Here is a 14,363-nt window from a genome sequence, read left to right as displayed (position 1 = left end):
CTCTAGCCGGGCCGCGAGGTGTTGTGCTATTGTTCCCGGCGCAATTACAGCCGCGGACGCAAATTGTCCTCTCGTCTGGTTGTCCTCCAGGCAAGTAAGAAGGAAAAACAAACTCAGCCGGTTTGCTAATGCTTTCTGTTATTTTTTCGAGGGGGAAAACATTGCTACTGTAGCGCGAGGAGAGTTTAAGTTTACAAGCGCAGTCACTAAATAACTACCAGACAACTAACATATCAAACGACATGCAGCAAAATGATTCAATATGTACACTAGGGTTGGTTCAAAACCAAAATTGTGGCTTCAGTACCTAGAAATAGAAACTGTTGCTGAATATGCATGATACAACTGCATACTATAAACAATTACTAAACTAATACACATTAAATCGGTCACGTTTATGCAGAAAACAAACGTCTTAACAACTAGCTACTTATAAATGGCTTATGAATTAAGTGCAAGTCTTTTCCAGTTGATTTTAAATCATTTCTTTGAATATTCCAGTGCATAAGAATTACATATTATCATAATTTAGCAGGAAAATATCAACCATTAACTTGCTATGCTGAAATAAGCACACATGAACATGAATAATGGCACAAAACCCCAAATTTGACAGTATAAACTTTCTTAAATGCCCTTTTTTCCTCGGTCATGCATGCTCAGCATTTCTTGTAAGAATGTGCATGGAATCTGTGTTGACCTTTGTAATACACTGAATATTAATAATCGTCTATAAATTCCATAATCAATCAAAATTGCATGTCTTGATGCATCCCTAATTGGCGATTTTGCTTACATGCAAGAATACTGGATTTGTACCATGGTACTTTTTGGCGCCATCTCTACTGTTTGCTAATTAGCTTCAAAATTACAGGATGTTTAACCCCAAAGAAATTAATAATACCTAACCTTTGGACAGAGTTGATGTAAACACACTATTTAAAGGATTTGCGAATTGCAGAACAAGCCTACGGCTAGCTTCGAGGCAGATAAATAACATCAAATCATAAGTGTGATTTGTCACTGAATTACAGGAGACAAATATTAAAGATTCATAAATAAAGCATCAAGGGTTTCCAGAGGCAGACCGCGCGTGGTACACTTGACTGGTTTAAAATGTCAGAGGCATATTGATTTTGATGTCTAGCCATCACCTTCTTCATCTCTCACATAATAAGCTATTGCTTCCCACCCTGTCTGGTTTGAATAGATTTTTCATCAAAGATACATTACATCAGATTAAGATGTGCAATCATGTTAGACAGTTTCCCCTACACAGGCATTCCTGAAAAGTCTGCAACATGTCACAATTAGGTCAATGGGAATCATGTACAGCATCCATAAATTAGTTTTTCAGGCGCAACAATGGAAGAAAAAAAAAAGATAACAGACCAAAGGTCTATTATTATGTGAGCACGGAAACCCTGGGGTACCTTGCTGTGACACGAATACATGCTTTAACAACATGATTTAAACAAGGAGGACATGTTCCTGGATCAACATTGGAATAACATTGCAATCAGTCAATAAGATAAGGTTAGGATAAGATTATATTTTATGGTCAAGTTCTCACTATTAACTATTAACTACAACTTTTGCCTCAGTAAATTTCTAATTACTGCTTATTAGTAGTTAATAAGGTAGTTGTTAAGTTTTAGTTTAGGTATTGGGGTGTAGAATTAGGGATGTAGAATGTGGTCATACAGAATATGTGCTTTATAAATACTAATAAACAGCCAATATGCTAGTAATATGCATGCTAATAAGCAAACAGTTAATAGTGAGAATTGGTCCCTATACTAAAGTGTTACCAAAAATATTATTTCCCTCTTATTTTAGGACTTGGATGCATTTAAGCTCATAGTTAGGGTGTAGAGATGCACCAATGTTACAATTCTGGCAATATCAATAAGCCAAATATTATTTTAACATGGCTGATATATGGCCACTACTGTGAATCTATACTATGTGGGGGGACTATAAAAAAAAGCATGCCATTTAAATTAGACACTGACACGCATTCTTAAAAGGGAAGTGCATGTCAAGAAATGGTGCATTCAAATGGTTAAATATTTGTCATAATCTATTGCTATTTCTTTAAATTAGTGCTAGATATAAGGCAGGGTTGCCCATACTGGGTCCTGGAGGGCCACTGTCCTGCAGAGTTTAGCTCCAACCCCAATTAAACACACCTGAAGCAGCTAATCAAGCTCTTACTAGGCATACTAGAATCTTCCAGGCAGGTGTGTTGATTCAAGCTGGAGCTAAACACAAGCTGGAGCTAAAACCAGTTTGGACACCCCAGATATAAGGGGAAAAATAGGCTGAAACCAATTAATATACAATATAAGTGGACACAAATAAATTAATTAAAAACATACATACAGCGGGTAAAATAAGTAGGCCTATTGAACACGTCACCATTTTTCTCAGTAAATATATTTCTAAAGGCAGGGCCGTCCTTAGGAGGGTGCAACGTGGCGAATGGACCGAGGACCCCCACCCCCCCGGAACGCGATAGCGAACGTTGAACTCTGATCTTTACTTCTTATTTTCTATTGAATTCATGCCAGGTGATTGGCTGGGCCATTCTAGCAGCTTTATATTCTTTTTCTGAAACCAATTGAGTTTCCTTGGCTGTGTTTGGGATCATTGTCTTGCTGAAATGTCCACCCTTGTTTCATCTTCATCATCCTGGTACTGTAGGTGTTGGGACTGAACCAGCTAATATTCATTTCCACTGACTTTCTAATTACTAATGGATTACAGCTGGTTTCAAGTCAACAGCACCTTTAGAAATATATTTACTGAGAAAAATGCTGATGTGTTCAATACTTATTTTACCCACTGTATATTGAGCATTGGTGGCGCTGATGAATTGTGCATTGGGTCTTGCCCAATGATTTAAAAGATTGTGAGTGTTGCATAAGAAGGTTGAAAAAACAATGTTGATCCAAGAACCTGGAATCCAGGAATTTCTTGATGCTTGAAACGACATTCCTGTCAAGCAGACAAAGTCCTACATACCCCTAAACTTAATCCCAAAAACCAAAAGGTAATTATAAGCTGGTAAGAATAAGAACATTGCTGTTGTTAACGCCAACCCCAAGTGTAACCCTGAACCTACCCCTAAAATGTGATTGGTAGATTAACAAACGCACCCTACTTGGCAAAACTGTGATCACAAATACTTGAAATAAAACAGATATAGAGCGAAAATTAATTCAAAGACTCACCGTATTAATACAAGGCAGTTCCTTGTTGAGCAACCATGGCAGAGACAGCTTTCCTTCCCCGCGGTAACACGACTTGATCCTCTCTCTCATGGCCAGGTTGATCTGGTGCAGCGTGAAAAAGCACAGCACTGTTTCTCTCGGTGGGTTAGCCCTGTTCTTCTGACCCTGGGAGAAGATCACAAACAAGACATCCTCGTCCTCAGAAAGGCCGAGAGCCTGGGCCAGAAACTTCCCAGGACGGTGCTTGTAGGCGGCTTGGACAAGTCGGTATTCCACGCCATCCTTGGTGCACCCAAGTGGGAACTCGACGTAGGAGTAGAACTCGGTGTCATTGGAGCACATCCGGACGATTTTTGAGGTAAAGAACTTCTCACCCGTCGCATCAACCTGGGTGAGCTGGGTATCCAGTTGCAAAGTGAGGAAATAGATGTAAGTGCGGCTGGAGAACCCGTAAACGTAGTAAATGTCGAATGCGGGATATTGAGACAGGGTGTCTGAAGGTATCTTGATTTGAGAGGACACAAACTCATCTTGGTAAACCAAGCTGAACATTTCCATTTTCTCCTCATCTGCCACCAGTTTACGGCTGGATAGGGTTGGGAAATACTCAGATTTGCCATCGATGGCAGCGCCGATGAAGAGGCGGCTGTCACCTTTCTTTTTCTTCTTCAAGTCTCCGTCGTCATCGCCCACCACAACTCCAGCCATCCCATCTGGCTCTTTGGCTCCTGAGAGGTAGTGTTCTTTACGGTGATGTGGTTCACCAAGCTTGAAGAGATCTTCCAGCCGCAGGAACTGGCACACGCCCTGCCAGATGCTTCCACAAGCCACCAGACGGTTGCCAGCATAATCAACCAGCAGCAATTTGTTGACGTTGTCTGTGGATTCCAGTTTCTGCGTGCATGGTCGTACGCTGGGGGGCGGGTAGCACTTGGCGTTGTCCTCCACGGGACCCGTTTGGTGCGAGCGCATTTCGGTCAGATTGGCGGAGAGCCTGTAGACTCGGTTTATCGCGCCGATGAACACCTCGCCAGTCTTGTGGTGCACGGTGAGGTGCGTGAGGCTCGTGTCTTTAACCCTGAAGCTCCCGGAGACTTCAGGGGGTTCAGTAGGAGTCTTGGGAAACGCCATGTTGGTCCCGGTCAAAACAGAGACGGAAAATACCAGCAGCCACAAGGACCTCATGATTCCAAACCTTCTAATGTGGAGGGGGGAATGAGACAAAGCTCTTCCCTCAAGCGTATTCCAGGCTTTTTCTTCTTTTGCTGTCTCAGTGGTTCATGTCTACAATGAAAAAGAGAGAAACAAGAAAAAAAAATTAGTTAGTTTGAAAATGGATTATGCAGGCAAAGCAATGTCTTATCTTTAAAAGTTTAATTGCATTAAAGGGGTCATCATACTTTACAATTTCATTTTCTCCCCCAAGGCAATACTTTTTGCACAGAAAAAGTCATAATTTAGTTTTTTGACCCACAATCTGACCCTTATATTTAAACAGCCCGTTTCTTGCCACTTTGTAATATAGTACAATATAGTTTGCACTACTCCTCATCCTTCAATAACAACCTCTTTCTAAAGCTGCAATACCTATAAGCATCACAAATTTTGATCATGCAATAATGATAATGCATTTAGTAGCAAAACTACGTGTTTGTATCATTGAGATTCTTTGGAAGGATATGCAACACGGCTAGAGCCATATAAAGCCACGAACACGTCTGGCAGATTTTCCCACATTTTACTGAGAATCCCTGAAGCTCAAACAATTGGCGTCATTAGTGCCAAGATCTTGTATTCAATTCCCTGGGAATGCATCAACTTGATAAACTTGATAAAATGTATACCTTGTCTCCCATAAAACGCATCCAACTTCCTTTGTACTACCTCACCGTGATTAGTGAGGCCAAGTTTCTAACATCAAATCAGCACTGTTGGTGCGTAAATGTCAATAGCTAAGTGTTGCACGTATTTATCTGTCTTGTACACATGCACAAGAGGCGCTCTTGCAGACTCTTACCGGAAATGAAGCTTTGAGTTCTAGTAGAATGAACTTTGACAATAACCGATTTTAAAACCCAACAATCAGAATTTCAGCACTTCTGCCTGAGACACAATCCATCCCTGCCTGCTCTCCATTTTGGAGGCATTAGTGACTCAGAGTGGACTGTGAGCCAGTGCGTGACAGCTGGGTGAGGGGATTTTGGGGGTATGTATTGATCGAGTGGCTTCTGTTGGTGCCAAGCCTTGTCACTCCCACTCCTTTCACTCAATGGATTGCTAATAAACCTTTATGGTCATTGCAAGCACTAATCCCAAGCACATTTGTTAATTAGGAAGAAGCCCTTAACCAGACAGCAAAAATAGGGATGGGAATCGTAAGGAATTTAACGATTCCGATTCAAGTGATTCTGTATTTTTAACAATTCTTTGCTATTTGGTGAAAAAAAAAAGGATGGTCAATAGAGACAAATGTTGTCAAATGACGATTATTTTACATTTCAAAACAATAATGCAGGGTTCCCACACTTTGTGACAAATACATTTCCATGACCTTTTCATGACCTTTCCAAATAATTCTGATTGCTAAATAAGAATATATAAAATTGATTCAAAGTGAGATCAATTCAATCACTAAAGTATAATTCTGGGAACATGTTTAACCAATGAATTGAACAAACAAATTTTGTGGTTGCAATCAGACTGGCTTGAAAATCAATTTTCTGCAAAATAACATAACTACATATAACTTATACTACTATTTTAGAAACTCATTTTCTAGGCTTGGAAAATGGAATTTTAAAATTTCCTGATATAACCAGACTATGGAAACCCAAAATAATGGTAAAGAAGAAATAAATTGTATACAATTACTTAATAAATGCATTAAATTGTTTAATATTTAAAAAATCTAAATATATAAATACACAACATGAAATGGTGCACTTATACAGAAATTATGAATCTCACACACACCGTCCAGAGCTGTTAACCGAATGCCATGAGAATCATTTGCTTTTATTTCAAATAAAAAAGGTATTGAATAAGAACCTTTTTCAATTTTTAAACCTGAGCTAGACGCAAGATCACAGAGAGAAGACAGAAAGAACACAAAAAACGCAGCGAGAGGTTATAGCACCATTTCATTCGCTCTTGGAAAATTTAACACAAGTGGTTTGCAGATCAAACACATCGGTCGTTTGTTCAATCACTGCTTCCCCCCACTGGGCAGAACAGCAGGAATGAAAGAGGTCTGCATGGCACCTGTTGTCTGTCTCCCTTTCTTTCTGTCTTTCTCCCTTTCCAAAGAGAAGGGAAAGGAAGGGTCGGGAAGCGCCACATTAAGCAAACGCAGGCGGAATAAGGCTTCACTTCAACCACAACCTAAGCACTACAGTTTTTCTGCATATGGTAGGACTATGAAGCCTTGCTTCAATTTGTCTCTGGAAAGCATGTGCTCAAGCTACTGCCACAACATTTTTATTCAATAACACATCACAATATTCAATTCTCACTATACTGTAAAGCTACTTTAGATATTTGTATCAATACTTTGACATGTTCAGTTCATGAAAAACACAAATTAAATCACATTCACCACAAATTTAAATCGCAAATTGCAAATGCAAACAATGTATCGGCAGGCTTCAAACCTAAAAACAAATTTAAAAAGTGCATACAAATCACATTTTCAGGACCATAAATAAATAGTGCACATGAAAACAATGTATTTACAACAATTCAACTGAAACCTGCATGATTTATTTAAAAAAAAAAAAAAAGCGCACCTCTGACAGATCCCTGTAATTTAACGTTGCGAACAATGCTGGAAAAATCACTGCAGACTTCAGGTTCCTAAAATCCGAAATCCTTGCTCATTGTATTATAATGACGTATTGTAATACATTCCCTGATTTGCAGGAGAAGCTATTGAACAGCAATCACAGTAATTTCATTAGCACAGTAGAAGCCGGCTGGTCCCAGTGAAAAAGCTGAATGCCTAAGCAGAACGTTTTAACCCAGAAAAGACAGACAGAGAGAGATAGTCACATAAGTGTCAGGGGGTATCTGCTCAGATCTAAGCATTACTGTACTTGTTAACAGCAAATTAGGCTGATTTGACAGTCTTTACAGTGTTTTCATAATGGTAAACACACGACGGGTGGCCAAACGCTAAATAATATCGAAATTAAATCATTCGCACTAAATTTCCCATCAAAACAGAGCAGAGATAAAGCAAACACATGAAAGTTGAGGAAAGCATTAGCGTCCATCAGCACTCTAAAGTGTCTAAACGCTGGCAGAGTTGGCAAATCTGCACCGACCCAAAACAAATATTTATTCAAGAACGTGACAGACGGTTTGGGCGTTCTGCAATTTTTCAAGCGCGTCAATATTTCTGACAAACGCCCCCCTGTGACCTTTCTACCCGTCCTCAACTGTAAACAAGAAGCCGGGTGGAAACCTGATGAGACGAGCAGCGCTGAGCCCATAAAACCACCAGCTTCACATGCCAGCGAGCTGTTGTTTTTTTAAAGCACTCAGGTGAAATGGACTCATCTATTAGCCTTGTTTTCAACACTAATTTTAGCTCACTGCTGCCCCTCTTCATCACTGGTGAATTAACACATCGATCAGTTTGGTCACTTGCTGGAAAAATAATGGACGGTTTCAGATTGAGCCCTCGAGTCCAACGGCACGGTTAAAACTCGGGCAGAGAGGAACACAATATGATACGATATGAGAGCTCGTGGTTAGTGGTTCAGGAAAGAGAGAGAATCACACGATCACCTGACACGCTACAGTCGGGGTGAAGCAAGTGCCGTGAAATATCAATAACACAGAAATGATTCATTATTTTCCTTCACATGGAAAAAGCGAAACAAAACCAGTTCTGAAGCCTGTCTGCTGCGCTTTGACACATCCGCTAAATGATTTTAAATGACACAGGCAGGTAATAACCCATACACATATTTACCATAGAAATCACAGTCTGTCAAAACAACTTACAAAATTACCAATGGATAGAAAATATAGTGATACAAGGATCTAAAGCCTTTTTTAAACAAAAAAAAAAGCAAAACAAAAAATAAATCAATAAAAATAGGTACAAATAAAAATAATGAACATTTTTCATTTAACATTGCCATCTTCATTTAACACATGATCCTTCAGAAATCGTTCTAATATTCTGATTTGCTGCTCAAAAAACATTTATTATTATTATTATTATTATTATGTTGAAAACAGCCGAGTAGAATTTTTTCAGGTGTCTTTGATGAATAGAAGGTTCAGAAGAACAGCATTTATCTGAAATAGAAATCTTTGTAACATTATAAATGTCTTTATCATCACTTTTGATCAATTTAAAGCATCCTTGCTAAATAAAAGTGTTCATTTCTATAATTTCGTTCCCAAAGAAAACATACTGACTCCAAGCATTTGAATGGTATAGTGAATAATGTTACAAAAGCTTTTTATTTCAGATAAATGCTGATCTTTAGATCTTTCTATTCATCAAAGAATCCTGAAAAAATTTACTGTTTTAAATATTGATAATGATAATAATAATAATAATAAATGTTTCTGGAACAGCAAATCAGCATTTCTGAAAGATCATATAACACTGAAGACTGAAGTAATGATGCTAAACAATGTAGCTTTGATCACAGGAATAAAAGCATTTGAATGGTATAGTGAATAATGTTACAAAAGCTTTTTATTTCAGATAAATGCTGATCTTTAGATCTTTCTATTCATCAAAGAATCCTGAAAAAATGTACTGTTTTAAATATTGATAATGATAATAATAATAATAAATGTTTCTGGAACAGCAAAATCAGCATTTCTGAAAGATCATATAACACTGAAGACTGAAGTAATGATGCTAAAAAATGTAGCTTTGATCACAGGAATAAACTACATTTTAAAATACATTCAAAGAGAAAGCAGTTATTTTAAATAGTAAAAATACTTCACAATATTACTGCTTTGCCTGTATTTTGGATTGAATAAATGCAGGCTTGGTGAGCAGAAGAGACTTCTTAAATTTTTTTTTTAAAAACATAAAAATCTTACTGTTCAAAAACTATGCTTTTACAATAGCAACAATTAACCATGACACTATAGTGGGAAACATGTTCACCATGGTAAATCTTTGTATGGGGAAAAAATTGTAAATTTACCAAAAAAATATTACAGAGAGAGAGAGAGAGAAATAGATCACTAGTCCATCTAATCAAGGACTCACAACAGCATCCTCTCCTCCTCACTCCTGTAATGAGGGTCGACAGCTCTTGATTAGAACGAAGACGATGGAAAGAAAAAAATCTAAATTATTCTTTTCACAGGATTGGACACATATCACACATGGATGAATCCACACTGAGACCCATCAGGCCACCAGGGAAGCATAAACACCTCAAATAAACTTCATAACGCTGCTGCCTCATCCGTTTCAATCATCACGACTGTGGTAATCAGGGGTGTTTGCTGAATCATAAATGCATAAACATAAATCTGTTATTCTTCTGTCTCCATTTTCCATGTAAAAGAACACCCCAAGCACAACCCAGTTACATAAACATAGGATGCGCATGGGAAAATGCAAATGTATACAGTGTATGATCTCTAAAGCTGTATATTAAACAATAAGTAATTTAAGTTTAATAAAAATCATTATTATTCTTATATAAACTGTTATTATTAAATACACATTTATTTATATAAAATAAATATTACATTTAAGAGTTTTATGTAATATAGCAACATATTTATAATAAAATATAGAATCAAATAAGAAATTATATAAGATGTTCTAAAATTATTATAATTTTATATTAGATTATATATTTAAATAATGCTAAAATATTAACAACAACTATGGCAAACAGCACTCGTGATGCATGACACTAAAATCTGACACATGCAGACCAATTAAAAACAGAATAGATGTGACTACATCTACTAAATCCAACTGTGGACTATATATTGATATCAATATATTGATTTCTAAATCCACTTTTGCCTTGTCTGTTCAATGCTTTCATCTGCCAAAGTAGCAATGTCTTTGAATGATCTTCATTTAGAGGAGTTTTCTCAGCAAATATTGATATATGTGATTAATTGTGATTTTATTTGTCAAATTAACTGGCTTATCGTGTAATTAGCTCAATTAGGGTTTTTAATTGATTGACAACCCAAATATAAAACAAAACCACTGTCGTAAATGGCTTCTTACTAATGTAAACTGTTCAAACATTCTTCCCATGCCTCTTCTTCTCTACAAAAATATTGTTTCAAATGAAAAAAGAGCAAGGTAAGATAAAACCCAAGTCATTTGATATAACTGACAGAGCTCGAGGAAAATATCATCTGCTGTATCTGTTGGCAAGACGCTGCCGTGGCCATAAGCCGCTCTGTCCTCGAGTGACCACAATATTGAGTCAACAAAGGGCCAAAACCTCCATACATTCAATCCCCAAAATAATCCAGCTTCACATATATAGTGGCACTTCTCTTCCGAGGGTCACAACCCTGAGCATTATGAGCTCTCAGGGTCACAGAAGGCGGCTGAGGAACCTCCACGTGTCCTCCGATTATTTCCTCTTTTTGTTGTTTTAGTTTCGAGTCTCATCCTGTTGGAGGCCGGGGTCAAAAATTTTGTTTACGTTCCCGTTCACTCCTGAAATTATTGTCTATGTGAAAAAACATAGCAAACACACACTGAAATAAATCTGGTGTACAAATAATTTTCACTCAGAATTTGCTAGTATTATCACAAAGAAACTATTCCAATAATCTGTGCAACAATCTCTAAAACATTTTACAGTAGCACTAATGATATGATAAAAGTGCAAAAGTAACAAAAAAGTTGTGCTGTCAAACGATTAATCGCGATTAATCGCATCAAAATAAAGCTTTTTGTTTACATAATATATGTGTGTGTACTGTGTATATTGCGATTAATCACGATTAATCGTTTGAGAGCACTACTAAAAATAGATTTACTGAGTTACTAACCAAAGTCAAAACAGCCCAACCGCAAATTTCTACGATATTATGGTCCCTAAATATTACTCATGTCACTCATTTGACTCTTTTTAATAGTCTGCCAAGTGCAAATCATAAATATAAAAAGTTACAGACATTATTAAGGGTAGGAAATATTACATTTTGAATGAAAAAAAAGAGGTTGTGATGGATAAAAGTGCAATCTGTTTAATAGGCCTAGTCTTTGACAAATCTAATAAAACACAAATTTTAAAGAAGTTTTTTAATATTTGTCAGCTGAAGTGCCAAAATTCAGGTACACAACAATAAAACTCATTTAAACGACAAGTGTCAGCCTAGTTTTCATTCACAAAATATTAAATATGACATCTAGCCTGACAAGGCACTTTCTATCTAATTGAACTTAAAAAATTTACTTCAGTTGCTGGCTTAAATTTGTAAGTATAATCAAATTGGCTGGACAACTTCAATTATATTGACTGCTGAATCTCATATAACTTAAAAAAATGGAGTTGAAATTGCTTAAAGTTTATGCGTTAAAGTAATAGAAAAACATGTTTCCATGACTTTTGACTAGATCATTTTTACAATAGCAAAATTTGAATCACTGACTAGTCACCCAACACACAAAAAATAGCAATATAATTTGAATCAGTGATAAATTATTCATATTTAGAAGTAAATTACTAAAGTCACACCAACACTACACACAGTGACATCTGAATCCTCATATTAAACTCACCATGATAATTTAGTTGTTACTGTGGTCACCACAAGCTAATAAGACCTCTACACACTACTAATCAAACGACAGGACGTTTACGCCGTCTTTAGTATTTCAAACTATACATTAAACCTTAATCCAATATAACAAGACAAATCCACCAGCCTAAAGCATTGGGAAGGCAGCAGGCAGAGAGAGAGAGAGAGAGAGCGAGAGAGTTTGAGAACAGACAGTAGCTATTGTTCAGTGATTAGCACCAGCCGTGACTCCACATGGCAGTTGTACTCATGGCTTACTCACAGGACGAGAGCACAACGCTGCCGTTTTATTCCGCACTCAAGGATATACAGAGCCGCTCGTTGACATCACAAGGCCGGAGTACGCAGGACAGTAACCTTGCTCTGAGGCGAGCGAATCACAGCGCAAATTTACAGTTGAGATTTATCCTCAGGTGCTCGGCCGGCGGTAATCAAACAGACAACTAAATAGCATGTGCCCTGATGAAAGAGGGCAGAGGGCGACAGCGGCTGCGTTGATATAGAGATGATCACAGTCGGCACATGGTCAGCAGAACTGTGCTTCAATTGACGAGGACGGGTTATTCATAAACCAGCACTGATCTCATCAACGCAACATCATCTAGTAATGCAGCAAGAAAAAAACACTAGTACTCACAGCTGAAACACATTGAGCAGTCTTGCTTTGAATTCAGTGGGCGTTCTTTTCAGTCCTGGGGGTGAAACAATTCAGGTACACAACAATAAAACTCATTTAAACGACAAGTGTCAGCCTAGTTTTCATTCACAAAATATTAAATATGACATCTAGCTTGACAAGGCACTTTCTATCTAATTGAACTTAAAAAATTTACTTCAGTTGCTGGCTTAAATTTGTAAGTATAATCAAATTGGCTGGACAACTTCAATTATATTGACTGCTGAATCTCATATAACTTAAAAAAATGGAGTTGAAATTGCTTAAAGTTTATGCGTTAAAGTAATAGAAAAACATGTTTCCATGACTTTTGACTAGATCATTTTTACAATAGCAAAATTTGAATCACTGACTAGTCACCCAACACACAAAAAATAGCAATATAATTTGAATCAGTGATAAATTATTCATATTTAGAAGTAAATTACTAAAGTCACACCAACACTACACACAGTGACATCTGAATCCTCATATTAAACTCACCATGATAATTTAGTTGTTACTGTGGTCACCACAAGCTAATAAGACCTCTACACACTACTAATCAAACGACAGGACGTTTACGCCGTCTTTAGTATTTCAAACTATACATTAAACCTTAATCCAATATAACAAGACAAATCCACCAGCCTAAAGCATTGGGAAGGCAGCAGGCAGAGAGAGAGAGAGAGAGAGCGAGAGAGTTTGAGAACAGACAGTAGCTATTGTTCAGTGATTAGCACCAGCCGTGACTCCACATGGCAGTTGTACTCATGGCTTACTCACAGGACGAGAGCACAACGCTGCCGTTTTATTCCGCACTCAAGGATATACAGAGCCGCTCGTTGACATCACAAGGCCGGAGTACGCAGGACAGTAACCTTGCTCTGAGGCGAGCGAATCACAGCGCAAATTTACAGTTGAGATTTATCCTCAGGTGCTCGGCCGGCGGTAATCAAACAGACAACTAAATAGCATGTGCCCTGATGAAAGAGGGCAGAGGGCGACAGCGGCTGCGTTGATATAGAGATGATCACAGTCGGCACATGGTCAGCAGAACTGTGCTTCAATTGACGAGGACGGGTTATTCATAAACCAGCACTGATCTCATCAACGCAACATCATCTAGTAATGCAGCAAGAAAAAAACACTAGTACTCACAGCTGAAACACATTGAGCAGTCTTGCTTTGAATTCAGTGGGCGTTCTTTTCAGTCCTGGGGGTGAAACATGTGGCCTATAATTCATTTACACATGTACGTGACCAGAAACACCAGGTAACTTGTGATGCTTATCTGTTCTATGTACTGCAGTAGAGCCATAACAGCAGACCGTTGTCTCCCCGCTTACAAACAACTTTCTATTTTTACATCAGTGGCCAATTTGTCGGTTAATGCACTGATTGAATTTATTTATGGAGGTATTTCCAGCCCAAATCAATCCATTTAGGTTCGCTACACTGCAGTTTCATCTATCCTAAAGAAAATTGAATTTCACATAGGAGCCAATCGAGCAAAACACATCGAATCTATATGGAATCTCTATTATTGTTCAGTCTCCAAAATAAATCAGTTTACAAAAGAAAATGCAAAACTACTGGAAATACATAAACATTGATTGATTATACATATATCCATCTATAAAAAAATACTGTATATATATATATATATATATATGTGTGTGTGTGTGTGTGTGTGTGTA

General features: G+C 37.6%; 1 protein-coding gene across 1 annotated transcript in view; it reads right to left on the bottom strand.

Annotated features, from left to right (window-relative positions):
• Positions 1 to 14,363, bottom strand: part of LOC107743094 (plexin A3-like) — a 182,559-nt gene that overhangs the window by 166,665 nt on the left and 1,531 nt on the right. Inside the window, exon 2 of the mRNA XM_016556207.1 lies at positions 3,237 to 4,520. Within this exon, the coding sequence (XP_016411693.1) occupies positions 3,237 to 4,421 (1,185 nt within the window). The 5' untranslated portion in view covers positions 4,422 to 4,520. The remainder of the gene's footprint in view (positions 1 to 3,236; positions 4,521 to 14,363) is intronic.

The sequence above is a fragment of the Sinocyclocheilus rhinocerous genome, unplaced genomic scaffold, assembly GCF_001515625.1.
Source record: "Sinocyclocheilus rhinocerous isolate Xijiao unplaced genomic scaffold, SAMN03320098_v1.1 scaffold797, whole genome shotgun sequence".
Classification (NCBI taxonomy): Eukaryota; Metazoa; Chordata; class Actinopteri; order Cypriniformes; family Cyprinidae; genus Sinocyclocheilus; species Sinocyclocheilus rhinocerous.
The sequence above is the reverse complement of the archived record's forward strand: the minus strand, read 5'-3'. Positions and strand labels throughout refer to the sequence as shown.